At 56.8% G+C, this 25,259-nt stretch overlaps 2 protein-coding genes across 12 annotated transcripts in view; one reads left to right on the top strand and one right to left on the bottom strand.

The window, feature by feature from the left end:
• Window positions 1-158: 158 nt before the first annotated feature.
• Window positions 159-7,382, top strand: MFAP2 (microfibril associated protein 2). 4 transcript variants are annotated; one of them, XM_031464165.2, is made up of 10 exons: window positions 1,202-1,337; window positions 1,773-1,851; window positions 3,714-3,791; window positions 4,844-4,930; window positions 5,110-5,136; window positions 5,248-5,334; window positions 5,464-5,508; window positions 6,231-6,318; window positions 6,545-6,618; window positions 6,860-7,382. In XM_031464165.2, the coding sequence occupies exons 3-10, from the start codon at window positions 3,755-3,757 to the stop codon at window positions 6,961-6,963; spliced, it is 549 nt and encodes a 182-aa protein (XP_031320025.1). In that variant the 5' UTR covers window positions 1,202-1,337; window positions 1,773-1,851; window positions 3,714-3,754; the 3' UTR covers window positions 6,964-7,382. The 4 variants fall into 4 exon arrangements, with proteins under 4 accessions (XP_064350090.1, XP_031320024.1, XP_031320025.1 ...); XM_031464162.2 differs by having other exon boundaries at window positions 1,206-1,337; window positions 4,841-4,930; XM_064494020.1 differs by lacking the exons at window positions 1,202-1,337; window positions 1,773-1,851 and adding an exon at window positions 159-459 and having other exon boundaries at window positions 4,841-4,930.
• Window positions 7,383-8,635: 1,253 nt separating this feature from the next.
• Window positions 8,636-25,259, bottom strand: part of CROCC (ciliary rootlet coiled-coil, rootletin) — a 47,686-nt gene continuing 31,062 nt past the window's right edge. For all 8 annotated transcript variants that reach the window (XM_064494017.1, XM_064494016.1, XM_064494014.1 and 5 more), the window contains 15 exons: window positions 24,917-25,060; window positions 24,242-24,480; window positions 23,610-23,769; window positions 21,611-21,778; window positions 20,045-20,423; window positions 15,891-16,060; window positions 15,657-15,777; window positions 15,215-15,378; window positions 13,619-13,834; window positions 12,737-12,961; window positions 12,130-12,279; window positions 11,601-11,801; window positions 11,270-11,401; window positions 10,071-10,247; window positions 8,636-9,280 (listed from right to left, as the gene is read on the bottom strand). In XM_064494017.1, coding sequence (XP_064350087.1) covers window positions 9,194-9,280; window positions 10,071-10,247; window positions 11,270-11,401; window positions 11,601-11,801; window positions 12,130-12,279; window positions 12,737-12,961; window positions 13,619-13,834; window positions 15,215-15,378; window positions 15,657-15,777; window positions 15,891-16,060; window positions 20,045-20,423; window positions 21,611-21,778; window positions 23,610-23,769; window positions 24,242-24,480; window positions 24,917-25,060 — 2,733 coding nt within the window. In that variant the 3' untranslated portion in view covers window positions 8,636-9,193. The remainder of the gene's footprint in view (window positions 9,281-10,070; window positions 10,248-11,269; window positions 11,402-11,600; window positions 11,802-12,129; window positions 12,280-12,736; window positions 12,962-13,618; window positions 13,835-15,214; window positions 15,379-15,656; window positions 15,778-15,890; window positions 16,061-20,044; window positions 20,424-21,610; window positions 21,779-23,609; window positions 23,770-24,241; window positions 24,481-24,916; window positions 25,061-25,259) is intronic.

Raw genomic sequence — 25,259 nt, forward strand, 5'->3', positions numbered from 1 at the left:
CCAGTCTCTCCCAGGAGAATCCACTGTACATGGGTTTATTCATTCCACAAATGTTTACTAAACAGCTGCTCTGAGCCTGGCATGGTGCCTAATGGGCAAAAACTGAGGATAAGCAAAAGCAGACCTTATCCCTGTCTTCCTGGGGCTGACAGGTTCACTGGGGAGAGAGGCAAGGTCACATGGTCACAGACATAGGGCACCAGCTGTGAGCAGTAAAACAGAAGCTGCTTAAGAGCTTGTAACAGGGAGAAAGGGAAGGCTTCTCTGAAGAAGGGAGGATTTGATCTATGACCTGAAGGAGGAAGACCTCACCAGTGTTCCAGGAGGAAGAAACAGCTTGAGCAAGGGCCCTGTGGCAGCTGGAGGAAGGGGTTCAATGAAAAACTGCCAAAAGGCCACTGAGGCTGTTGGGAGACTAGGCAGAAGGAATGAGGAGGCAGAGCGAGGCTGCGATGAAAGGTAGGGGCTTTGGGGGCCCTTCAGGAGTTTAGCCTTGTTCCCAGGTACCATGGGAAACCAACAAGAGGCTTTAAGTAGAAGTCCCCCTACCCCAACCCTGTCTGAGGTGAGTGGGGGAGGGCAGGGCCCACTTGGGAAGGCCTAGATTGGAGGTTATTACAGAGTCAGAAATAGTGGTGGGAGTTTGATTGCCTGCAGAGGCTGAGGGCAGGGGAGTTAGCCTGGGTAATGGAAGGATGGTGGGCTCAGGTCCTGAATGGGAACATCTTTGAGGGCCAGGTCTGGGGAGGGTCGAGAGGCTGTGATTTTATGGATCCTTGTTGGATTGGCTGTGCCTTGGGAACATTTGTGGGATCAGGCCCGGTATCCTTAGCCCATGGGTTCAAAGAAATACTGGTTATGGAAGCCAGCTGTGGCCAGGAGCTGGCCAAGGAGACCCAGAAGGCACAGCCAGGGAGGGCGTTCTGGAAACTGGAGGGCAAGGCTTATTTCTCCCTGAATGACGGTAGGTGAATCGCCTTTACGAGCCTTGGTTTCGTCCTCTGTAACATGCCCACCTCGCCCACCTCACCATGTTGACAGCGGGCCAGATGTGATGAGGCGCTGAGGAGAAAGCGTTTTGCACAGTGTGAAATGCTGATCAGACGTGACGCTGGCTTAGCGGGCGCCTCCTCCCCGCGGGGCCGCCCTCAGAAGAGGGTTTAAGACCCGAGGGCGCGGCGTGGCGGCCCCAGCGGCGGCGCTCGCGTTAGGACCCAGCGGATCCGGGCTGGAGGGCGGGCGCCGGCCCCGTCGGGGGCCCGGAGGGGAGCTCGGAGCGGGCAAAGGGGCGGCTCCGGCGGGCGGACTCGGAGCGGGCGGCGGAGTGACCCGGCCAGGTAGGCGCGGGCCTGGCGGCCCGACCGGGGTGGGGGCGCTCCACGGGCCGAGGTCGCGGGCCAGGACGTCGGAGGGCCTCCAGGTGCTAGGGGTGCGGGGCTCCGCGGGTCCCCGATGCTAGGGGCGGCTGCCAGGGTCCCTGAACCCGGGGCCGTCTGAGCAGATGCTAAGAGGGCACTTGGAAAGTTTGGGATCGTTCTGAGGGGAGGACGCGAGTTGGGGAGGGAGGGGAACCCGTTTGCTGGGAGCCAGAAGTGGGGGCGTCGGGGATGGGGCCGCTTTTGTTCTCCCAGGGAGGTTGGAATGTGGCGAGTGGGGTGGGGGTGTCCGGCGGGAGCCGCCGGGACAGAGACGCGGAGAGACAAAGAGAGATCAGAGACGGGAGAGCGCGAGGGAGCGCGCTCGAGCAAGTTTCCGTGGCTGATTGTTCCCAGCTGTGCGGCGCCTGCAACATCTGGTTTTCTCCAGCCGGACCCCAGCCCGGCCTCTGGAACAGACAGAGCCTCCCGCAGAGTGAGTCAGTCAGCGTGGGGGCAGGGGGCTCAGAGTAGGCCCCGCTAGTCCCCCTCCTTCTCAGGCACAGAGGGTAGGGGACGTCCCAGCTGTCGAAGGGGCCAGGGTGGGGAACAGGCCTTCTAGGCAGTCCTGGCCTCCACACACCCAGCAATCCATAGTCTAGAAGTGCCTGGAGATGTGGTCCCTTGGAGGGATCCCTTACTCCCACAGGACTCTCCTCCTTACCGCCCCACCCCTTGCCCTGGGGCCCCTTTCCCAATAAGCCTGGGCCTGGGTGCCCAACCTTCTAGGGGAGGAAAAGACTCCATGCAGGGGGCTGAGAGACCTAGGAGGGACTTTGGGGACAGACAGAGTCACCTTCCCCCAGCCTCTTAAGGCCCCAACTTGGGGCCTTCTGAGTAGTGACAGCTCCATCTAACCTGGCTGCCACCAGCCTGGGGGCCAAGCAGGGGATAGTGAGGCCTTGTGGGGAGTTGCCAGGAAGGCACTCCAGGCTGTTAAGTCCCCTTACTATGAGGAGGCCAAAGGTTTTCAGAATGGGGATGTGGGAGCCAGGTGTCCCCTGCCTGTGGGGCAGCTTGTCATGAGTCCCATCTCCTCGTCCTCACCTGGATTTCCTCACCCACTTCATCTGATTGCAGTAAGGGTGGAGAAAAAGAGTGAGAAGCTGAATGCATGAGATGGGCCAGGGGCCATATAGTCTCAGAATCGGGCAGGAGGGAAAGATGCCCATGTTTCTGCCCCTCTCCCTAAATTCCCTGGGTAGGCTGGGGGGAATGCAGCAAAATTAAGTTTCCAGTTAGCTGTCTGGAAGAACACCTTTTGTTGTGGTGGGGAGGGGGCTTTCCTGGATGGATGAGCCCATGGACTTCCTCCCAGCAGAAGGCTGAGAGTCTTGAGGCTGCCCGCCACTGAGCTGAGACTGGACATGAGGACCTGTAAATTCTACCAAGTCCACTATGTGGCCAAAGACTGGAGGCTGGACTCGACCAGTTCTTGAAGTTCAAGAGCTTGGTGAAGGCTATGGACCACTGCCCTCTCCCCAAAAAACTACACACATAACACTTGTCATACAATGTGGGGGGTTCAGAACCCCTGGGCTGGGTGACAGCACGGTCCCCTTCAGCGCTGTCCTTTTAGGATCCAGAGAAACCCTCCTCAAACTCCACCCTAACTGCTTCCCGCTGCAGCAGACAAATAGACCTCAGTCTCGTGAGTGTGTGATGAAGTCAGCCAGGTCTTAGGAGGCCTGGAGGCCTGGCAGGAGAAGAATCTTCTCAGGGTGGGAGCCCTGCCCAGGCCTGGCTGCCCCAGGGGCCCCTGAGGCCCGTACACACATGTGGTTTCCTGCTGAGCAGGATGTTCAGGGCCCAGGGGCTAACTGGGAGCAGGCAGTGGGTTTGGCAGACTGCTGAGTCTGGGCTGTGATGTTGGCTGCGCAGGGTTGGGGTCCCAAGGATGGGCCTGGGGTCAGGGATCCGTGTGATCAGTGCGTTAGACACCCGGGGAAGTGCTGGACCAGAGGGTGGGCATGGGTGTGTGGGCAGGGTCAGGGCTGATAGGGGATTAGAATCCTCCATTCAGTGAGGAGGGCAGGGTAGGGTCTGTTTGTCAGGATCAGTCCTGAAGACAGGCTGGAGGCTGTGTCCCTTGGAACCTGAACACCCAGTAGGTCATCAGGAACCAATGTCCCTCCAGAGTAGTCCCCTTCCCCCTGGGCCCAGACTCCGTGACCCTCCATATGCCTGGCTTCTTTTCCTGGGCTCTCCTTCTCCCGGGTGAATTCAGGGGATCAGAAGTGGGCTCTGAAGTCCTGGGGTAGTGGCCCGGGATGCAGCTTGCCCCTCCTCTTCCTCCAGCTGTCCCCTGACACCAGCCCAGCCCACCTCACTGTGTAGCCATGAGAGCTGCCTACCTCTTCCTGGTATTTCTGCCTGGTAAGTGGCTTCTGGGGCTGGTGGGGCTCCCCTTATGTGGGTGGAAGTGGGGTTTGTGAGGGGAGGGAGCTGGCAGTGAGCTTTTGTTATGCCCTGTGGCCAGAACTCAGCTCCCTGGCTCCCAGGGCCTCCTACCTCCTGGACCACAGACTGGGCCAGCCAACCCCTCCCAAAGTCTGGAGGCGTCTCCTGGACCCTCCCCCCAACCCTCCACAGCAGCAGACTGGAAGGATTCTGGGGAGTGGGCACACACCCAGGCACCAGGATCCACACTTTTTCTTTTCCTTACTGACCCTCCCGGGAGCTGATGTGTAGTAACAGGGGGCGTCCAAGGCAGTCTGAAGGCCTGGGTTCTAGATCCCTTTGGGACCCAACTACCCTATGCAGTCTTGACCTTGAGAAGTTATCAGTGGGGATCACAGAGGCTGTGCAGGTCTAACAGTCTTTCATTTAATAGATATTTGTGGAGCTCCTAGTATGTGCCAGGCAGTGGGCTAGGCCCTGGGGATACAGTGATGAATCAGGCAGACAAATCCCTGTCCTTGTGGTGTTGCCTGCCAGTCTAGAGAAGGGAGGCTGATGTTATCAAGTAGATGTAATAAATGTCAGATTGAGTTGACTGCTACGGAAATAACTGGGAGGATGAGATGGAGAGGGTTGTGGGCCAGCAAGGGCCCCTTAGCAGAGTTGATATTTCAGTTGAGATGAGACTTGAAGGAGGAGAAGCTAACCAAGATCAGAGGTCCAGAAAGAGTCAAGTGCAAAGGCCCTGGGGCAGGCAGAAGCAGGCCCAGTTCCAGGAACAGCGAGAGGCCAGCATGGGGGAGAGGGTAGGATAAGGTCAGCGAGGTGACACAGGACCAGGGAGTATAAGGGCCTTCAGAGTGAAGGAAGGAGTTTGCATCCTGTGGGTCTAAGAGTCTGTTGTAGGATCTTCAGGTCTTATAGGCCTACCCTGGGGACCTCTACCTCCCCTCCCTAGAAGTGCCGTGGGGCCTTTGCTGTCCTTCCGTGCCAGGCACCACCTCAGCTTTGCCTTTTCCTCACAGCAGGCCTGCTGGCTCAGGGCCAGTATGACCTGGACCCGCTGCCTCCATTCCCAGACCATGTCCAGTACACCCACTATAGCGACCAGATTGGTAAGGCCTTACCACCCCCAGGCCTCCCCCATCCCTGCTCCCCAGATGCGCATGGCTCAGCCAGGGACCAGGTCGGGTAGCACAATGGCAATCTTGGGGTGTGGCCCCTGGCTCACTTGTGACCTGGGGCTGGGGACTAGTCTGACCCCCACCAATTACACTTTCATCTTTATTTTCAGACAACCCTGACTACTATGATTATCAAGGTAAAGGACGGGGGCAGGATAGGATGGGTGGGCAGCTGGGTGGGGAGCCCATGGAGACCTGCAGGGGGATGTGGAGGAGGGAGCAGACCCCCCTATCATCTCCCATTGCAGAGGTGACTCCTCGGCCCCCCGAGGAGCAGTTCCAGTTCCAGTCCCAGCAGCAAGTACAGCAGGAAGTAATCCCAGCCCCCACCTTAGGTAAGCCACAAGCTCCAGCCAAACCCGGGAGTGGGTGGGGTGGTCTGTGCTGGGGCTGGGAGAGGGGACCTCTCCTGCTCTGAACAGACCCCTCCCAATGATCTCTGCCTGCCTCTCCCCCTGCACCAGAACCAGGAAATGTAGAGACGGAGCCCACAGAGCCTGGGCCTCTGGGTAAGAGCCTTCCTGACAACTGGAGAGACAGAGGCATGGTCCCGGAAGTTAGGGGGCAGTGGGGCATGGCACTGGGAGGACGGAGACAGCATGGGTAGATGGTGGGGTGAGGGGCTTGTAGATGTGCCCCTGCAACTCCAGGGCCCCCAAGGTGGCTCCAGGAGATCCCTCTGCTCCCTGGGCCTGGCTGGAGGCGGAGCTGGCTGCAGCCTTAGGAGGGGCCCTCTGCTCCCAGACACTGGGGTGGGGCGGGAGCATGCTGGGGGCTTACTGCCAGCAGGATGGGGTGGTGCTCATGGCAGCCGAGGTGAGGATGGGGCAGAAAGCCCAGGCTGGCTCAGCGGGCCTGCCCCAGCCAAGAGCCTGAGAGAGCCAGCCTGTGTGTGAGGGACCCTGTCTCACAGCTCAGTGTGTGTGTGCAGACCTCTCGTGAGGTTGCTGTGGACTGTTGTGACTGTATGTGGGTGTAGATTTGTGTTTGAACTTGTGTGTTTCAATATATGCTTCTAAGCGTGGCTGTGAATTTGTGTGTGTGTAAATACACTGGGTAACATCGGGCAGCCTGGGAAGGGCCAGCAGTGTGGTGTGTGCATGTGTTGGGGTGTGTGTCTAGGCTTGGCCTGAGGGTGCAGGGGTCCCCAGGCCCGGAGAGCCAGTCTCCACGGGTGAGGTGCTCTGAGCCTCAAGCTGCAGCCCCCAGTCTGACCCCACCTGTCACTCAGACTGCCGCGAGGAGCAGTACCCGTGTACCCGCCTCTACTCCATACATAAGCCTTGCAAACAGTGTCTCAACGAGGTCTGCTTCTACAGGTGAGCACGGGCTGGCAGGTGGGTGGCGGAGGGGGGATGACAGCTCGCTTCAGCGGCCAAGGTGTGATTGTGGGGAGAGATTGCCAGTCCTAAAGTTGAGCTCAGCTCTGGTTAAGCTCAGGCCTGGGGGCCATGACTTGGGCTCCAATGCCAGGTCCCTTCTGGGCTCGCCCAGTAGCGCTGGGTGAGGGTGGGGCTGACACCTGTGCCGGCCCCATCCCCTCAGCCTCCGCCGCGTGTATGTGGTCAACAAGGAGATCTGTGTCCGCACAGTCTGTGCCCACGAGGAGCTCCTGCGAGGTAGGAAGGCCTCCACCCCCGCCCTCCCCCAACCCCTACTTGTTGTCCAGCCATGTGTCCACCGACCTGATGTTTATGAAACATGGGTCATATGCTGGGGCCACTTCCAGGGGTTCCTGGGCTCCCCTCCTGGCTGCTTTTTATCTCCAGAATATCTCCTGTCACCAGGGATGGGGAGGGGGTGGCAGTTCCCATCACCTACCCTCACTCTGACCCCAAATCCTTCCTGCCCCCTCAACAGCTGACCTATGTCGTGACAAGTTCTCCAAATGTGGCGTGATGGCCAGCAGCGGCCTATGCCAGTCCGTGGCCATTGCCTGTGCTAGGAGCTGCGGGGGCTGCTAGGGTGGAGCTGGCACCCCAAGCCCTGGCCCCTCCTCGGATCTGGGGCCCTTCGGCTCTACCTGACCTGGTGCTTTTCTCCCCAGCCCAACATTCCTTTTATTCTGTAAAAAGTTAGTGGACTGTAGCCCTGGGGGGTTGCCTCAGGCCCCTCCCCAGCCTGTGGCCACCCCTGGGGCACAAGGGGGTGCTCCCCAATGCCCAGTCTCGCCCCCAGGTGGGGGACATCCCAGGCCTCTCTACGGGGTCTGGGCCCCTGACGTGCCTTCTCAGTCCCTCTGAGGACAGTCCCCCACTCCAGGCCCACCTCCCCCCAAGGTAGGCTCTGACCCTCACCCCAGCTGGTCTGCTTGGATTTCCTACAGCCCCTGGGCATAGATCACCTTTGTTTTATACAAAATTAAAAACAGGTTTTTACAAAAGATTCAGAGTCACTTTTTCAGGCGGGAGCACAGAGGAGATGGCCTGCGGCCTCCAACACTGCTCGTCCGCACCGAGAGGCTACCTGGCCGCTTCAGGAGAAGGCCATGTTCCAGCGACCCATGGCCTTGCCTCTGCACTCCCAGCCCTGCCTCCTCACCAACCCGCTTCAGCTCTGACCTGCCCAGAAAGATAGGCCATGACACCTGCCCCCTAGGGGTGTGTGTGTGTGTGTGTTGCAGAGGGTTGTATCAAAAAATAGAAGGTTCAGGAATACAGTTTTCTCATTGTCAGGGCTGCTTGGTGAGGCTGTGAATCCCCCATCATCGGAGGGGGTGCCAGGCAAGATGGGAGGCCACCCGTGTGGAAGGGTGTGTATAGAGTGTAAGGCCAGAGGTCAAGGTTGGTGGACTCTGATATCAGGGGCTTTTGCAGGGAGGGAAGGCTGGTGCAGTTCAGAGAATAGAAACAGGGAAGCCATTATAACACCTCCCTCTGACCAGCAATGTATGAAGGCTCAGCACATCATCTTATTTAACTCTCCAAACAGGCCTACTTGTTGGCTACACTTAATGTTCCCATTTTACAGACAGGCAAACTAAGCCTAGAGGCATTACGTAACCCACCCATGGGTCCACAGCGATGTGGTGGGGCTGGGGCAGAGCCTGACCCCACTGGACTCCATGAGATGAGACTGCTCCTTGGAAACACAGACTGAGCCCCTGGTTCCTTGTGTACTTCCTCACAGCCACCCTGGGAAGCAGACTCCCATTTTACAGATGAGCAAACTGAAGCTCTGACCTGTTAAGCAGCTTTGTGCAGGATCACCCAGAGGAGCCAAGGCAAGACCGCACGTCCACTCCCAGGTCTGCACTTGTTCACCACGTTACCTGGGAGGCCTGTCACTGTCCAGAGGGTGGGCCCTGTCCTCAGGAGGGGCCAGAGAAGAGGGTAGAAAGCTTCAGCTGCAAAGAGTTGAGCCATGGAGTTTGGGTCCCACCCCCAAGCCTCCAAAGTCCCATCTGTTCAAGGGGGTGGGTGGCGCAGGACCCCAGAGGCCTCCCCACCCTGATATCCTGGGGGGTTAGGAACAGGCCTTTCTGGGGGGTTCAACACAGGCGTTTCTGAAGCCTCCCCCATCCCCCTGAGCACCCCTCACCAGGGGACACCATCTCTCTTGCCCCAGACCCCTCCTGTTCCCCTCCTATCTTCTGGGTGGAGACATATTAATAAAGGGACACATCTGTACAAACCATTTTAAAAAATGGGGTTGTCTTGTTACAAAAAACAGAACAGTTCTGAACAATTAACATTGTAAAAAGGTACAAAAATACAGGGACTCTGAATTCTCTGAGGAATTCCCTGACAAACACTCTGAACTAAGGCGGAGACCTCTGGGAAGCCAGAGGAGGGCTTGGGTCTCTGGCCCCTGCCCCAGGCCTGGACACCCCTCCTCTTCCCTGTGAGCCTGTGCTCCAGGCCCAGCCAGAGACAAGGGGGTCTCTCTCCAACCCCTGGCTTTGGCTCTGTCACTCTCGGGGAGGATCACATACAATCTGCACTGGCTCATCCCAGGGGCGAGGGGCTGGACTGAGGGGGCCCACAGAGAGTGGGTGGCTCTGATGAGGCTGGGAGACCGCTGCTGGGTCTGGCTTGGTGCTGGAGTCCCCATCCCGCAGCACTGCCATCCCTGCTCCTCCTCACCCCTAGCTGTGCTCTGGGGGCCCAGGCCCTGGGTAGACGGTGCTGAGAGGAGGCCCCTGTCCTGCCCTGGCCATGGGGTGGCTCTTCAGGACACCAGCCAGGAAGATGCTCACTTCTCTGGGGGGCCGGAGGAGGGAGAGAAGGATGCTGAGCTCCTTCGAAGCTCCTGGTGCAACTGTCCCTTCAGTGTGGACACCTGGAGAAGAGAGGAGGTAAGGCCAACCCAGGACCCCCACCTGGTTTCAGAGAAGTGGGAGGTTACTAACAGATGGACCCTAAGCTGCAGCTGGGACTGGAAGGGACCTAGTGCTGCCTGTTTCAGGAGAAACCAGGTCTCATTAAAAGCCAGGGTATGTCCACCCTTTCTTATTTTGCTCTGTGCAGCAGTTGGGTGTCTGTTGACTGCTCAGCATCTCTTTAGGGGCCACCCATCCCCTCTCTCACCACTAGGATAGGCCTGGCACCAGCCCGACTCCAGGGGTGGACCTGTGAGCCAGGCCAGGCCTGCCAGAGCAGCCTTGCCCTGCAGACATGATCAGGGCAGAGATGGTGACGAGGGGGCCTGCAATCTCATTTGGCCAGTGAGGATCATCGTTGGGGCTGTTGCTGTTGCTCTCAGGAAGAAGGGTCCCTCTCTCCTCTGGGGTCAAGGGTGATTAGGATAATCTGAGGCTGGAGCTGCTGAGGCCACCTGTGCCACCCAGGGAGACCGCCTGCCCAGCACGGAGCCATGGCAAGGGGACTGAGTTCCAGTGACATCACTTGAGCCCCTGTGTTCAGCCATGGCTGACAGTAGCATAGATCCCCCTGGACCACTTCAGCTATGGGTGCCATCGACCCCTTATACCTAAGAGGTTAACTCCAGCCCCCTCTCCCTCTCCCTCTCCCAGCTCCAAACTTCCACCCCAGCCCAGATTCCTGAAGGGGGAGTCCTGCTGGTACTGCATCCCCCTGGGGAGGGGCCGGAGCCCACCAGGCCTGAGTACCTGCTCTTCCAGCCCACGAACCCTCTGCCGGTGGGCCCGCTCCCGCGCCTCCAGGGTGCGCTCTGTCTGCACCTGGGCACTGCGTAGACGCTCCACTTCCTGCTGCAGCTCCAGCTGCTGCTCATCCACCTCCAGCCGGGCTGGGCTATGGTTCTGCTCCAGCGCCACCACCTGGGCCTGTCGGAGGGGCGGCTAGTCAGGCCTCTGGCTGTGTGTGTGTGTGTGTGTGTGTGTGTGTGTGTGTGTGTGTGTGTGTGTGTGTGTGTGTGTGTGTGTGTGTGTGTGTGTGTGTGTGTGTGTGTGTGTGTGTGTGTGTGTGTGTGTGTGTGTGTGTGTGTGTGTGTGTGTGTGTGTGTGTGTGTGTGTGTGTGTGTGTGTGTGTGTCTGTGTGTGTGTGTGTGTGTCTGTGTGTGTGTGTGTGTGTGTGTGTGTGTCTGTGTGTGTCTGTGTGTGTCTGTGTGTGTCTGTGTGTCTGTGTGTGTCTGTGTCTGTGTGTGTCTGTGTCTGTGTGTGTCTGTGTGTGTCTGTGTGAAGGGGTGTCAGGCACCTCCCCGGGGTGGCGGGGAAGCCTAAGGGTCCCTTGGGGCCAAGCATGGGATGCAGAAGAGATTCCTGTTTGTCTTCCACCCCCAGCCCTCCTGGCCTGCAAATCCTGGGTCAGGGTACTTAGTGATCCCCCGACTCTGGCGTGCAACACGCATACCTATTCAAACAGAGAAGCCCATGTACATATGGTCATAAAAGCAAGCATGTAAATGTGTGTGTTTACACAAATGCATGCATAAAAGTGCAGTACTTTTACATCTAAATACATGAAGACATCTATCTGCACCCAAAGGTACAGACCCCTAATTCACAGGCCCCTAAGACTTAGATCTGCCACATCCATCCATGCACAAGGTTCTCCCAGGTACACTCAGAGCTCTTCATGTCCACAACACACATGAACACATAGCCTTCTGTGCGGACAGGTCTTTAGCATCTCTTTTCTCTCCACTTTGGGGAGGACCCCTTGCTTGGGACGCGGCCCTGAGCTGCCCCCTCTTAAGGGTCTGGGCTCGTGGGTTGTCGGGGTTGAGAGCTCTAGGCTGACTGAGCCATCAGCTCCTCATGGGATGGCCTGGCACTCAGGCTGGGGGTGAGGTTGGGTCCAGGCCAAGGAGAGACGGTATCCAGGGCTGGGTGGGCGGGGGCTAGACCTCCAACAGCTGGATCTGCCTCTGGGCCTCGGCCAGCTCGAGCTCAGCCCCCGTGAGTGTGCGGTCCAGGCGGCCCTTCTCTGCACTCAGCCGCACCGTGTCCTCGTGACTGCGAAGCTTCTCCCGTTCCACCTAGGTGGGAGAGCAGGAGGGGATCAGGGTGCCCAAGAAAGGAGGGAGGTCCCAGGAAGAGAGAGAGGCTCAGAGAGGGATGTCAGATTAGAGGCAGCAGGATCATTTGAGGCCCCCTGACCCTAGGGACATACAGCTGGGACCAACCATGGCTAGAGCCCAAAGGAAGAGAAGGGAGGGCTCTGGGGGCACAGCTCACCTTGTCCAGCGTCCTCTTGAGGGCCACCCGGTCCTTCTCCAGCCGCAGGGCTGACCGCTCCACCTCCCGCTTCTCAGCCTCCAGCTGAGCCAGGGCGTGCTGCAGGCTGCCCAGGCGCTCCTGCAGCAGCCGCCGCTCGTCCTGCAGCTTCTGGACCGTGTGCAGGGCCGCAGCCTCACCCTCTTGCCGTTGCCGCAGCACCTGCAGCAGAAGCCAGTGAGTCCCTCATCCATCTGGGCCCCAGGGTTGCATCCAAGGCTTGGGGATGATGAGGCCAGCCTGCTGTGCCCCTTCGCTAGGCAAGGCGACTGTGAGGCCTACATCGGGGAACTGTCGCCTGAGGCCGGACGGTTCTCTCCCGGCCTCAGCTTCTCCATCTGTATAATGGGGATAGGGGCTGAGTGAATCATGCTCCCTCACAGGAGGCTGGGCCTGGGTTTGGGATGAGGTTGTGGTAGGTGGGAAGGTCCTGACCTTGTCCCAAGGGCCTCGTGGTCCCGGGGACGGAAGAGCCTGCCCTGACCCTCACCTCCTGCAGCTGTTGCAGCTGGCCCTCGGCCTCTGCCCGCTGCAGCTCCAGGTCTGCAAGCTCGCCCCGCATTGTCTGCACCTGCTCGCCCAGGGAGCTGCTCTGCTTCCGAGCCTCGGATAATGCCTGCCGAGCGGCCTCCAGCCGTTCCTGGGGGACAAGGGCTGATGGTGCCAGGCTGGCCTGGGAGCCCTGAGGCAAAGAGCTCCCCTCTACTAGGTACCTCCAAGCCAGGCTCACAGCCCACAAAACAGGTAGTCCTCTCACCTGGAGAGTGAGCCAGACAGTAGGCCTTGCCCACGGCCTATCCACTGACCTGTTCAAGGTGGGGACACCGCAGACCCCAACTCTCCCCCATTAGCCTGCCCCCTGGGTCCCTCAGCCCATCCTACTAGGTAGGCTTGGGCCCACCTCCCCCCAGAGCCTCCTCTCATTGGCCAATGCTCTTATCGGGTGCACCCCCCTCCCTCAAAGCCAGCTCTCATTGGCTCCTGGGTTCCCAGCCCACTGCCCTAGGGACTGGCTCTCCACCAGGGCCTCCAAGCCTGCCTTGGAGGCTAACTCTCTCACTGGGCCCACCCACAGCCAGACCCTGGAACCCCCATACTTGGAGCACTTGGCGGTCATGTTCACAGGCGGTCAGGGCCTTCTGCAGTTGTAGGTTCTTGTCCTGGGTGCTGGTGAGGCTGGCGCTGCTCTGGGCCAAAGCCTCTGTCAGGCCCTGCACCTTGTCCCGCAGGGTCCCCTCGCTCTCTTCCACCTTGGTCAGGGCCCCGCTCAGCCGCTCCACCGTCAGCTGCAGAGTCCCCGCCTTCACCTCACTGTCTGCCACCTGGAAAGAGGACAGACAGGATGGTCCAGTGACTCTGTTCCGTTTGTGTCAGGTGTGCCTAACCTAAGCCCTGCCCACCTCTCTTTGTCACTGATGCTTATTGTTCCTTTGCACTCCCTCTGGCTCCACTGGCTGCAACTTGGGCCCGGTCGCACTGCCAGTTCACCAGCACATGGGTGCCATCAACCTGGTAGTCCCAGTCCCTGTGGTCTCCTCTTTGTTCTCATTCCCCTCGCTCTCCCTGCTATGGAGGAAAAAGGGTAACCACCACAACCCTGATATTTTCTGTCTTCTTAACTTTGGTGACTGACAGTGTAGGGCTAGCAGAGTTACTGAACTCCAGTGAGAGCTGAGCTTCCTGGCAGCCAAGGCAAAAAATGAAAATGAGTGAAATCTATGTCTCTAACTTGTCCCATATGCTCCTTTGAGTACAGACTCCATCATCAGACAGTCCTAAATTCTAATTTTGAGTCTGCTTCTTATTACCCATGTGATCTTGGGCAATGACATGACCTCTGTGAACCTCCATCTGTCCATCTGTGAAATGGGGTGAAGATACTTGCCTCACCGGGTTGTTGGGAGGATCACATAGTCCCTGTAGTGTACTTGGCACAGGGCACGCAGATGGGGAGCCTGCAGCTGGGGAAGGGGACCCACCTGTCTCTGCAAGGAGTCCACACGCTCCTGGAGAGCCTGGGCATGGGCCTCCCGGTCGCTCAGGCCCAGGCGGCTGCGCTGCAGTTCCCCCTCGAGTGAGCGCCGCTGCAGCTCCAGCTTTATGGTGCGGCTCTCGGAAGCGTCCAGCACCTCCTTCAGACGCCGCTTGTCACTCTCCAGCTTTCCCTCATTGGCCTTCATCTTGCTGATCTTTTCCTGTGGGGCGGGGAGGGCTCAGGCCCCATTTCTGCAGTACCCCCTCCACCTCCCGCATCCCTCAGGAGAAAGTGGGGAGCAGCCTCAAAGGGGCTGGTCCAGCCACTCGCTGTGTGATCCAGTGCCGGTCCCTGACACTTCTTGGGGCCTCAGCCTCCCCATATGTTCACAGGATGGGTTGACTTGAGGATCCCAGAGGACTTTCTAGTTTTGCCCGTCACAGAGGCTGTGTGACCCAGTATCAACTCTCCCTCCCTGCTCTCTGGCCCTATTTCACACTGTATGGTGGGGGGACTGGATTGGTCCAGGGATACCACAACCTGGGTATTTACAAAGCCCTGGGAGTTGGGTATAAAAATGCAGATTCCAGGGCCTCCCTCTCAGAGGCCGGCCCAGAGCTGCCTGCGGGACTTGAGCTGAGTCAGGCAGGAGCCTTGGGCCCTACCGGGTTTTAAGGGATGATAATCCTCCCTTCGCCTCGTGGGGTCAGCCGGTGAAGGAGACTTGGGGCATGAGGATGGGGCAGGAGGACAGACTGGGGTCCTTCTCTTCCTTTTACCATCCGAGAAGACAGGCAGGTCAAGGGGGTGTTATTACAACAGCCCCCCAGGCCTGGGATCTCTTCCACCCTGCTCAGAGCCCCAACCCTGCGATGTCTGGGCCCAGCAGCCCCACTCTGGCTCCTACCCAGCTTTGTTCCCGGCCTCCTCCCGCGGCCCCTGCGGCTGGGCCCAAGGCCAGACCTGAAGCCGCAGACACAACAATCCAGCTCAAGCTTGGCCTAGAGCCAAAGGCAGGGGGTGGGCTGTAGGGGCAGTCATGGAGGGCCAGGGGAGGAAAGGGGAGGGAAGGGGGCGGATCTGTGGCTGTAAGAAGGGCTCAAGGCTTCAGCAGCCTGGACCATCACCACCAGGGCCTGTGCTTCTTGCCCCAGACATGCACACGCACACACAGATGTCTCCCAAACCCACATAAAACCCCCAGAACACCACGTGTGCCTATATAGAGATGAAGGAAGCAGAGGTCCCTTGAGAACCGTCTATGTGTCAAGAGTGTAGGTGCAGTCTCTGGGAGATAATTATTGGTCTCCCCATTCTGTAGAAGATGAAAATGAGAATCACACAGCAGGGCAAGGACTTGAACCCAGATCTGTTAGCCTCCAATGCCTGGGCTCTTTCTTCTATAGCCTAATGACCTCAATATGGAACAAGATGATGAAATCTGAATGTGCTTTTGGAGAGTCACAGGCTGGTCACTTCAGTGGCTGCTGAGAGCCCCAGGCAGATGAACAGGGATGCACACAGGAGGACTTACTGACATCCATTCAGGGACACACAGATCTGCCCCACCCCCTCCCCTTGGCCCTCAGCTCCTGCCCACCTGGCTGGCCCGAAGCTCACTCTCGGTGGCCTGCAGGCTCCTCTCCAGGGAGGCCACCTGGTCCAGCACTGCCCGGTGCTCCCGCTCACTGCGCCGCATGCTCTCCTCTTGCAGTGCCAGCTCAGCCTGGGCCCCACTCAGCCGCGCATCCATGCTGCGCCGGGCTGCGGCCCCCACCCAGCCCCGTCAGGCCTGGCCAGTCACAGCCCTGAGACCTGAACCAGGCCTGCCCTCCTCCTACCCCAGGGCCTGCCTCTACGAGGGTCTGTGGGTCTGGACATCGGGTGGGATTGGCCAGGGAGGGTCCCCCAGGGGAGGCAGCCCCTGACTCAGGCCATGGTGGCCAGGGCAGGAATGCAGCAGCAGCTCAGGCCAGTCTAGCAGCCTCCCATCTCAGCTGCTAAGAGAACAAGAGAGCAAGGACCCAGGTAGTCAGACCCACCTTCCTCACTCTCGGCCACAGCCTTCTGCAGCTGCCTTGCCCGTGAGCTTGTACTGTCCCTCTCAGCCTCCATCTCAGCCAGCTGGCGACTCAGGGTGCTCATCTGGGCCCGGAGCTCATCCTGCAGCCCCAGTGTCGGTGAGGAAGGAAACATCCCTGCTCTGACGACCTGCAGCCCCTCACGGGGCCCTTAGCCACCCGGTTTCCTCTCCAGCCACTCACACCCCACCATACCCGTTCCCTCTGGGCACTCCGCAGCTCCTGCAGGAACTCCCGGAGGGCCCCCCGCACTGCTTCCGGGTCCAGGTCTGGAGATGCTGGGGAGGTGGCAGGTCCTGGAGATGGTGGCTCGGACCCAGGGCTGCGTTCCAAGGGGCTGGAGCTGCTGAGCCCTTCCCCACTTCCTGGAAAAGGAGATACGCTCAGGGATGCAGGAGGCACTGGCCTCTCCTGCTTGGATGGCGCCTGCAGGCTCCTAATGCATCTCATCCACCCCTGCTGTGGCCGGCAGCCCACGTGAGCTTCCCACAGCACAAACTGGGTCGCTTCACCCACTTGCTTAACCCTTCACCAGCCCCCACAACCCTCAGAATCAAGCCCAACTTCCCTGTCACCACCTGCTGCTCACTCCGGCATCACCCTCTCTCCCTTTACGAGCTGGCTACTTCACATCACCCACAGCTCCCACGTTCTAGAACACCCCCTCTTATAAAAGCACTAGGGCCTTTGTACATGCTGAACCCCTCTCTCCCTGTGGCTTCTCTTTGCCTGGCCCATTCCTTTAGGCTTAAATGTAAAGATCACTTCCCAGAGGCCTCCCTGACCCCAGGCTGGGTTTGGGTGAGCTCATCCCCTTACAGGGGTCTGATGTCTGCTTCCCTACCCAGACCCCAAGCGCCATGAAGGCTGCATCCCCAGGGCCCAGTCCAAGGACGGACACTCCATCACCTCTACGCCTCCCTGTACTGAGTGCTTCCTGTGTGCCGGGCATGGGCCAATGCCTGCCCTACATCACCTCATTTCATCCTCACAGTAATTCCCTGAGACTTAAGGACCAATTTCCCCCTTCACAGGCTGGGAGAGCTCAAAGCAGTTAAATGATTTGCTTGGTCTCAAAGATGGGAAGATCCTGAGCCAGGAATTGAACCCAGGTGCCCCTATTTCCCAGCTGAAAAAAAGAGCTCTCCTTGGGAGATGATGGGCTAGGAAGGGGTGGGAGGGGGCGGGGTGGACAGAGACAGGACGGCACCTGGAGGTCAACACAGGAACTGCAGGCTAGAGGGTCCGCGTGCCCTTCGCATCCTCCTGCCTCTGCCAAGAGACACCCAAACTGCCCCACAGCTCTGTCAACACCCAAAGGACCCAGAGCAGGACGTCTACCCACTGCCTTCATCCCCTCAGAGTAAAGCCAGCACCCTCGTGGTGGCCTGCAAGGACTATGGGAGCAGGCCCTGTGCCTATGAACCCTGTGCCTCCCCTCTTACACCGTTCCACCTTGCTTGCTACACTCCGGCTGCTCTCGGGCCCTTGCTGTCCACAGGACAGGGGTCCTCCCACACAAGACCTTTCCACGGTCCTCAGTCTCTTCTCCCAATCTCTCCTTAGCTACCATCTCCTCAGGGAGGCTCTCCCTGCCTCCCACACAACATCCGAGCCCCGCCCTTGTCTTCTCCTTAAAAAATCTTTTATTGTGATAAGGTATATACAACAAAATATGACTTTTTGACCACCTTTACGTGTATACTTTAATTATATTCACGCTGCAATGTGAACATCACCACTGTTTCTAAATCCTGTCCATCACTCCTATTATGAGTTGAATTGTAACACCTCAGCATGTGACCTGATTTGGAAATCGAGGTGTGCTAGATGTCATTAGTTAAAATGAGGTCATAAGTAGGGTGGACCTTAATCCAGTATGATTGATGTCCTTATAGAAAGGGGAGATCTGGACACATCCTCGAGGAGAACTCTGTAAAGACTGAGGTTAAGCTGCTATGAGTCAGGGAACTACCAGAAGCTAGGAAACCTGGAACAAATTCTCTTCTAATGCCTTCAGTAGGAAGGCCCTGCTGACAACCTGACCTTGGACTTCTGGCCTCCAGGCCCTTGAGGCACAAATTTCTGTTGTTTAAGCCACAAAGCCGCTCAGTTTGCGGTACTTTGCAATAAGCAGTCCTGGGAGACTAATACAACCCCAAACTCTAAACTGGTAAGAAACAACTCCTAATGTTCCCCTCCCCACAACCCCTGGTAACCTTTAATTTCTGTCCCCGTGAATGTCCATTCTAGGTATTTCATATAAGTAGAATCATACTGTATTTGCCCTTTTGTGACTAGCTTATTTCACTTAGCCTAATTTCAGAGTTTATCCATGCTGTAGCAGATATGAGAATGCCATTTCTTTTGAAGGCTGAATAATATTCCATTTACACAGATAGCACATTTTGTTTGTCCATTCACCCGCTGATGCACACTTTAACTGCTTCCACCTTTTGGCTATTGTGAATAGTGCTATGATGAACACTGGAGCACAATTTCTAGGCAAGCGTCTATTTTCAATGCTTTTGGGTATATGCCTAAGGGGTGGAATTTTTAGGTCATATGGAAACTCTAAGTTTTTGTTTTTTTTGAGGAACTGCCAAACTGTTTTCCACAGTGGCTGCACCATTTTTTATTCTCACCAGCAATGTTCCTTATTTTTTTCTTACCTATTTTCCAGCTCTTACCACCACCCATTAAATAATTCTATATTTAACTTACACATTACATTTACTGTGTGGTACTCCCACACCCAGACCGCAAGCTCCATAAAGGCAGAAATGTTTGTCAGTTTTCTTTTCTGCTCCATCCCCAGTGCTTACACTGTATGTGGCTTAATAAATAGAGTAGCTAAATGGACAAATTCAGCTAAATGGGCTTAATATGTCCTGAAGAGGCAAGGACTCAATGTCTCATAGTGCATTTCCCACAGTTCCAAAAGTCCACAGGTTTTCTAGGCCTAGGAATCAAGGTGAGATTGGGGTCAGGCTGAGACAAGATGAATGCTCCCAAAAAGGCTACCTGCACCCCCTGAAGCACCCTCCCAGCATCATCCACTGGGTCTTGGGAGCAGGTGGGGCTGGGAGGATCTGTTCCTGGAAGGGATTTCAGGCTGAGTGTGTATCTGTCTGGGAGAGATATCGGGTTCATAGGCCTGGTATGAAGGGGTGTGGAGCCAGCGACGGAAGAATGCACAAGATAAGGTGCTGATGGAGAGAGGCAGGGGTCACGGAAGATGGAGGCATAAAGACTCAGAGGAGTTAGGAGCACTAAGAAGTGGAACCCTAATGGAAGGAAAAGGGAACCCTCCTACACTGTTGGTGGGAATGTAAACTGATGCAGCCATTATGGAAAACAGTACGGAAATTCCTTAAAAAGACTAAAAGTAGACTTACCATATGTTCCAACAATCCCCGTCCTGGGCATGTGTCCGGAGAAAACTTTCATCCGAAAAAATACTTGCACCCCTATTTCATACCCGCACTATTTACAATAGCCAAGACTTGGAAGCAATGTAAATGTTCGACAGACGAGTGGATAAAAAAGATGTGGTAAATATACACAGTGGAATACTACTCAGGCCAAAAAAAGAGTAAAATAATGCCATTTTTAGCAACATGGATGGACCTAGAGATTGTCATACTAAGTGAAGCAAGCCAGAGAGAAAGAAAAATACCATATGACATTACTTATTTGTGGAATCTAAAAAAATGACACAAACATTTACAAAAGAGAAATAGACTCAGACATAGAAAACAAACTTATGGTAACGCGGGGAAAGGGGGTTGTGTGGAGGGATAAATTGGGAGTTTGGGGTTTGCAGATACTAACTACTATATGTAACAGAAAAATGGCAAGGTCCTACTGTATAGCAGAGGGAACTACAGTCAATATCTTGTAATAACCTACACTGAAAAAGAATATGAAAAAGTATATACATAAATGTATAAGTGAATCACTATGCTGCACACTAGAAACACAATATTGTAAATCAACAACACGCGAATTAAAAAAAAAGATGCGGCACCACCTACTTACTCCCTTTAAAGAGGAATCTACAGTGCGCAGCCTCAGTGAGGGGCGGGGCTGAGGCTAGGCTCAGGAGGGACGTGGCCCAGCCAATGTCCCCAGTGATCTAAGGGGCGGGGCCCAGGTGGGAGGGCCTCAGCAAGGAGATGAGACTAGCCGAGGGGGCGGGGTTTGAGGCTGGTCATCAAAAAAAGGGCCGAAAGGGCAGGCATGGCCAAGGGCAGCCCAGTAGGCGGGGCAGAACTAGACAGAGGCATCCAACGCTGGGGGCGGGGACTCTTCAACTGACTCTCCCTTTCTCCGAGGAGCTTGCTTACCTCCAGCAGGCGCACTCCGACTTGGGGAACTGGGCGCCGGCCGCTGGGGCTGGGCCGGGCGGGGCGCACCGCCAAGGCCCAGGCCCCGGCGCAGGGCAGAGCGCAGGCCGGCCAGCTGTGTCTCGGCCGCGCGCCGCTGTGTCTCCACGCGGGCCAGCTCGGTCTCCAGGCCTTGCGCCCGGCCCTCTGCCGCGCTCAGTCGCAGCCCCAGCTCCGCGGTCTCGGCCCGGGCGGCCTCCAGCTTCAGTTCCAGACTGTGGGCATGGTCCAGCTGCTGCTTCTGGGCGCCGCGCACCTCCTCCAGGGAGCCCAGCAGGCTTCGCTCACGGGTCCGGAACTCGCCCTCTTGCTCCTGCAGCTTCCGCTGGGCTCCCTGGAGCTGGGGCGGGGGCAAGGCCAGGAGGTGGGGGTCTGCAAGGCTGCCCCCTAACCCGACACCCTGCCTCGAGCCCACGGGCCCAAAAGTGGCGTGCGCAACACCTGTTCCATTAGTGGTCTCCACCCGAGCAGAAGATGCAAGATCATGGGAGTATGGTGGAAACACTAGAAAAATTTTTTTTAATCTCTTCTTTCTATATATATGCCTTGCAATGTATACTATTTATTAGTAATAAACTGACAGCTAATGCTTACATAGGTAGAACTTATTAGTGCCAGGCACTTAGTACTTTCTCCCCCAAAATCAACTCTAATTACCACTATGAATCATCTCTGTTTCACAGATGAGGAAACTGAGACACAAGGCAGTTAAGCAACTTGCCTAAGGCCACACAACTAGGAAAATTCGAGCTGGGATCCAAAGCCAGGCACCCTGGCTCCAGAGTCTGTTCTCTTAATCACTAAGCCACACTGCCTTTCAGTGCACATAATTTATCAATAAATCACACAGTGAGGGGAGGGGCTATAAAATTATTTACAGATAAAGTGCATGATCACACGTACACTCACACACACTTCTCTGGTCCAAAGAATGAGTCAACGTCTCACGGTCATCAGTTCCACTAGAAACCTCCTATAGAGTACCACCTGGATGCCAAGACCTGCACCAGGGCCTAGTATACATCTGTGCTGTGTCAGCCCCTAGCCCACGAATGCTCTAAAGCACAGAGAGGTTGAGTGGCATAGTTAAGGTCACATAGTAGAGTCACTGTAGTGAAACAACCAGTAAAAGCAGAGGGGAAAGAGTGCAGGCTTTGGAATCAGACAGACCTAGGTGGCTGTGTGGCCCTGGGTAGATCCCTTGACTTCTCTGAGCCTCAGTGTCTGGTTCTCTGTAAACTGGGGCTAACAGTACCTACCTCATGAGGCTGCAGGGAGACTCAGACAAGGTTCTGTCTACCAAGCTCCCGCCACCCCTGCTACAGTTCTTGCAGCTGTTGTTATTGTTATTATTATACCTGGGGGAGAAGCTCAAGGAATGGGGAAGACCGACAAGTCCTGGGCAGTGATCTCTCAGGGTGACTCCAGCATTGAGCACCACCAGCTTCTCACTGGAGAAGGCACAGGGCATCCTGACTGCCTCCGAGGACCCTCCCCCTCCAGGCAGCCCACCCACCATCTAGTTACCTCCTGCCGCATGGCCTCCAGGCTGGCCTCGCCCTTCAGGAGCTTCTGTCTGAGGCCCAGGGCCTCCCGTCTGCCCTCCTTTTCTGCCCGTTCGCCCAGTGCCAAGCGGCCCTGCAGCTCCACCAGCTCCCGGCCCAGCCTGGCGTTCTCACTCTCCAGCATCTTCATCTGGGAGAGAAAGCAGACACAGACAGGACCTAGGACCCATTCTCAGCATCCACAGCCCCTCTGAGCCCAGGGTGTTGGTGAGCGCCCGCAGGCTCCCACAGCAGCCTGTTCAGCTCTGCCCCATACCCTGCCTAGTCCAGACCTGGCACAGAGGGCACTCAGGACCCACTGCTCTAGGGACACATACATTGAACACCATTCCAATCCACTGGGAGCCTGCCCCTGATAACTCCACAGAGGTCAAGCCATGCCAGGCACCTGGGCACCAATGACCTCTGTGTACCACCTAATCACAACTACCTGTCATGCGGAGGCAGGAAGGGAGTGCTGAACCCCTAGGAGTTCTGCAGGGCAGGAACCACAGCTCTCTGCATCACCTTTCACTTCTACAATAATGCCTAGCTTTTATGGAGTACTTACCATGCATCCAGCCCTGTTCTAAGCACCGCACTTGAATTAAATCATTTAACCTTCACACAACTCTGTGTGGGGTAGGTACTAACATTACCCTACTTAACAGATAAGAAAACTAAAGCTCAGAGATGTGAAGTGACTTGCCCAAAGTCACACAGCCCATAGGCAGGAGACTGGGATTTGACCTCAGACAAGTGGAATCAAAGGAATGTTCTAGGCCCCCTATTTCCCCAGAGGAGCAGGTGGGGGGGTGAGGCCTACCTACCTCACTGTGCTGTAAGGAAGGGAACAGGAGAACACGCTATAGCACGTAAAACACCCAGCAAGAGCCTGGCACACAGACATGAGTTCCTTTCAGGGACTCTTGTGGCTTCCCAGGACATCAGTCCCAACAGGAAGGGGCCTGGGTAGAGGGGTGAACTGGTGGGAGGTGAACGGGGTTTCTCCTTCAGGCTGTGACATCTCTGGGGGAGGCAGGGCCTGGGCGCCAAATGGGGCTGTTTCCTGTTCTGCCGGCTTTCTAGAGTGGGAATGCCTGAGCCCTCAGTGTCCAGGGCAGTGCCCAGTATACAGCAGGCGCTTGTTAAATGCTTGCTGTTGTTGATGAGCTTGGAGATCATCTAGTTCAGGGCTCAGCAAACTGTAGGCCAATCTCTGCACGCCAAATTCCACCAGTCATCTGCTTCTGTAAAGGCCTTGGGCTAAGGATAGTTTGTACATTTTGAAACAGTTGAAAATGCCTTTTTTTTTTTTTTTTTTTAGTGGCAGTACTGGGGATTGAACCCAGGACCTCATGCATGCTAAGCATGAGCTCTACCACTGAGCTATAGTCATCCCTTAAAATGGCTCATTTTTAAATGGGTGAAAGAAAATCAAAAGAAGGACAGTATTTTTGACACATGAAAATTATATGAAATTCACATTTCAGTGTCCATCAACAAAGTTTTAATGGAACACACTCCTACTCATGTTGGTACCATCTAGGCCTGCCTTCTCCCCACAATGGCCGAGTTGAGTGGATGTGACAGAGAGTGTAAGGCCCATAAGGCTCGAAATATTTACCATTGGGCGCCTTACAAAAACTTTTGCCAGCTCCTAATCTAGTCCATGGGGTCTGCACCTCTTTGTTGTTCACAGGTTCCTTTGAGAATTAGACAAGAGCCCCAGATCCAGTCTTCAGAGAAATGTGAATGGGGAATGAGCGTGTACACAAACGTAGACACACACAAACACATGGTTTCAGGGTCTGAGGGCTCCTCAAAGCCCATCCATTCATACTAAGGTTAGGTGAGAAGCCTTGCTATAGTTCAAGCCCCTGGTTTTACATATGAGGGACTTTGGCTCCGGAAAGGGGGTACTGTCGGCCTAGGGACACACAGCAAAGTGCCTGGGGAAGGCGTGGAACTGGGGAGGGTACCTGCCGCCGAAGCTCCTGTAGCTCCCTCCGGGCCTCCAGTCGTGAGCGCTCCACCTCCTGCAGCCCGGCCCGCAGCTCCCCAGCCTCCTTGCCCACGGCCACCCGCGCCTCCTCCAGGAGTGCCAGCTTCTGCTCCTTGTCCTCATTGGCAAGCTTCAGGCTGGAGGGAGCAGAGGCAGATGTCAGAGGCAGCCCCAGGTCCTGGCAAGAATACAGTGTGTGGCCCTACACGAAAGTCCCTTCCCCTGATTCCTGGAATGGTCTGGCAGGGTCCTGGCCGGGAGGTGCCCCATGTCCTCGCCTGAGCTGAGCCCTCAAGGGCTGGGGGCCTTGGCTGGGAGAGGTGAACCAGCAACTCAGGGTCAGGGGTGCACACTAATCTCCAGGCTGATGCCAGCAGATGGGGTCAGAGTCGGGGCCCAACCCTGCCTGGGGCCACTGTTCCCCTTCCCTCAGATAGAAAAATCACCTAAAGTGACCCAAGTCCGGGCTTGGTTCCAGGGCAGAGACTCCCCATCTGCACTATGTACCCAGAACCCTGGGGGTGAAGTTAGGTTCCAGGGATGAGATTCCGTGGGAAGAAAGGACACGGCTCGGTGAAGGGCTAGGGGCTGGGCACCCGGTCACCCCACCTGATACGCTCGCTCTCCGCCTTCTTTACAGCAGCCCGCAGCTCCTCGTTGGACCGCCGCAGGGCCTCCAGCTCCTTGGCCCCCTCGCTCAGGCTGCGCCGCAGCTCGCCCACCTCCTGGCGCTGGGCCTCACGGCCGTCCTGGCTCTCGCGCACCTTGCGCTGGGCCTCCAGCAGCTCCCGCCGCAGCCCGTCGCGGGCGTCCTCCAGCAGGCGCAGCTGAGTCCTCAGCTCTTCTGCCTGTGATGACAGGATGGGGCTCAGGCCCCACTCAAGCTGGGCCTTGGCGGCAACCAGTCCATCCCCATATTCCTGGCCATGGGGCACCTGGCCACGGGGGATCTGCCTCATCCCTCTGGAGTGATTCAGACTGCAGGTGTGAGTTATGATTTCCAGCAAAACATGCTTGAGTCAGCAGTGTTTTGGCCTGAAATAATCATCAATCAGGATTATCCCGTGGCTGGACCTCAAGAGGCAGGGACCCCACCAGCCTCTCCTTGATAGCCCAAGCCCCACGCGTGTGTACACAGCAGGTACTTAATAAATGCTTGCTGCCTCCTTTCTTTCATTCATTCATTTGTTCTTGAATGCAGGGACAAACCTGGCACCTTTCTGGGCCCCCAGAGGCATTGAGGGTGCGTTGTGGGAAAAGGAAGAGGGCGGGCGGGCAGCTCACCTCGCGCAGGCAGGACTCCCGCTGCCTGCCCAGGTCTCGGGCCTGCTCCTGCAGCCGCTTCACCTCCTGGGCGTGGGCTGCAGCCCCCTCCTCAAGCTGGGCCCGCAGGTCCCGCAGCTCAGAGGTCAGGGTGTTCACGGTGCTCTAGGACGGATGGGCTCTTCAGGCTTGGTGCTTGGGCATCCCCCTCCCCTGGCTGATCCCAACTGGGCCAGCTGACTGTCCACTTCCTGCTCCCAACACAGCCGCTTCCACTGGCCTACCAGGCCCTCTGCTGACCCCTTAATGCCTAGAGTAGCTGGCCTAGCCCTCAGACTAGAGGCTGCCCCAGGGCAGAGCCATG

The sequence above is a fragment of the Camelus dromedarius genome, chromosome 14 (genome assembly GCF_036321535.1).
Source record: "Camelus dromedarius isolate mCamDro1 chromosome 14, mCamDro1.pat, whole genome shotgun sequence".
NCBI classification, from domain to species: Eukaryota; Metazoa; Chordata; class Mammalia; order Artiodactyla; family Camelidae; genus Camelus; species Camelus dromedarius.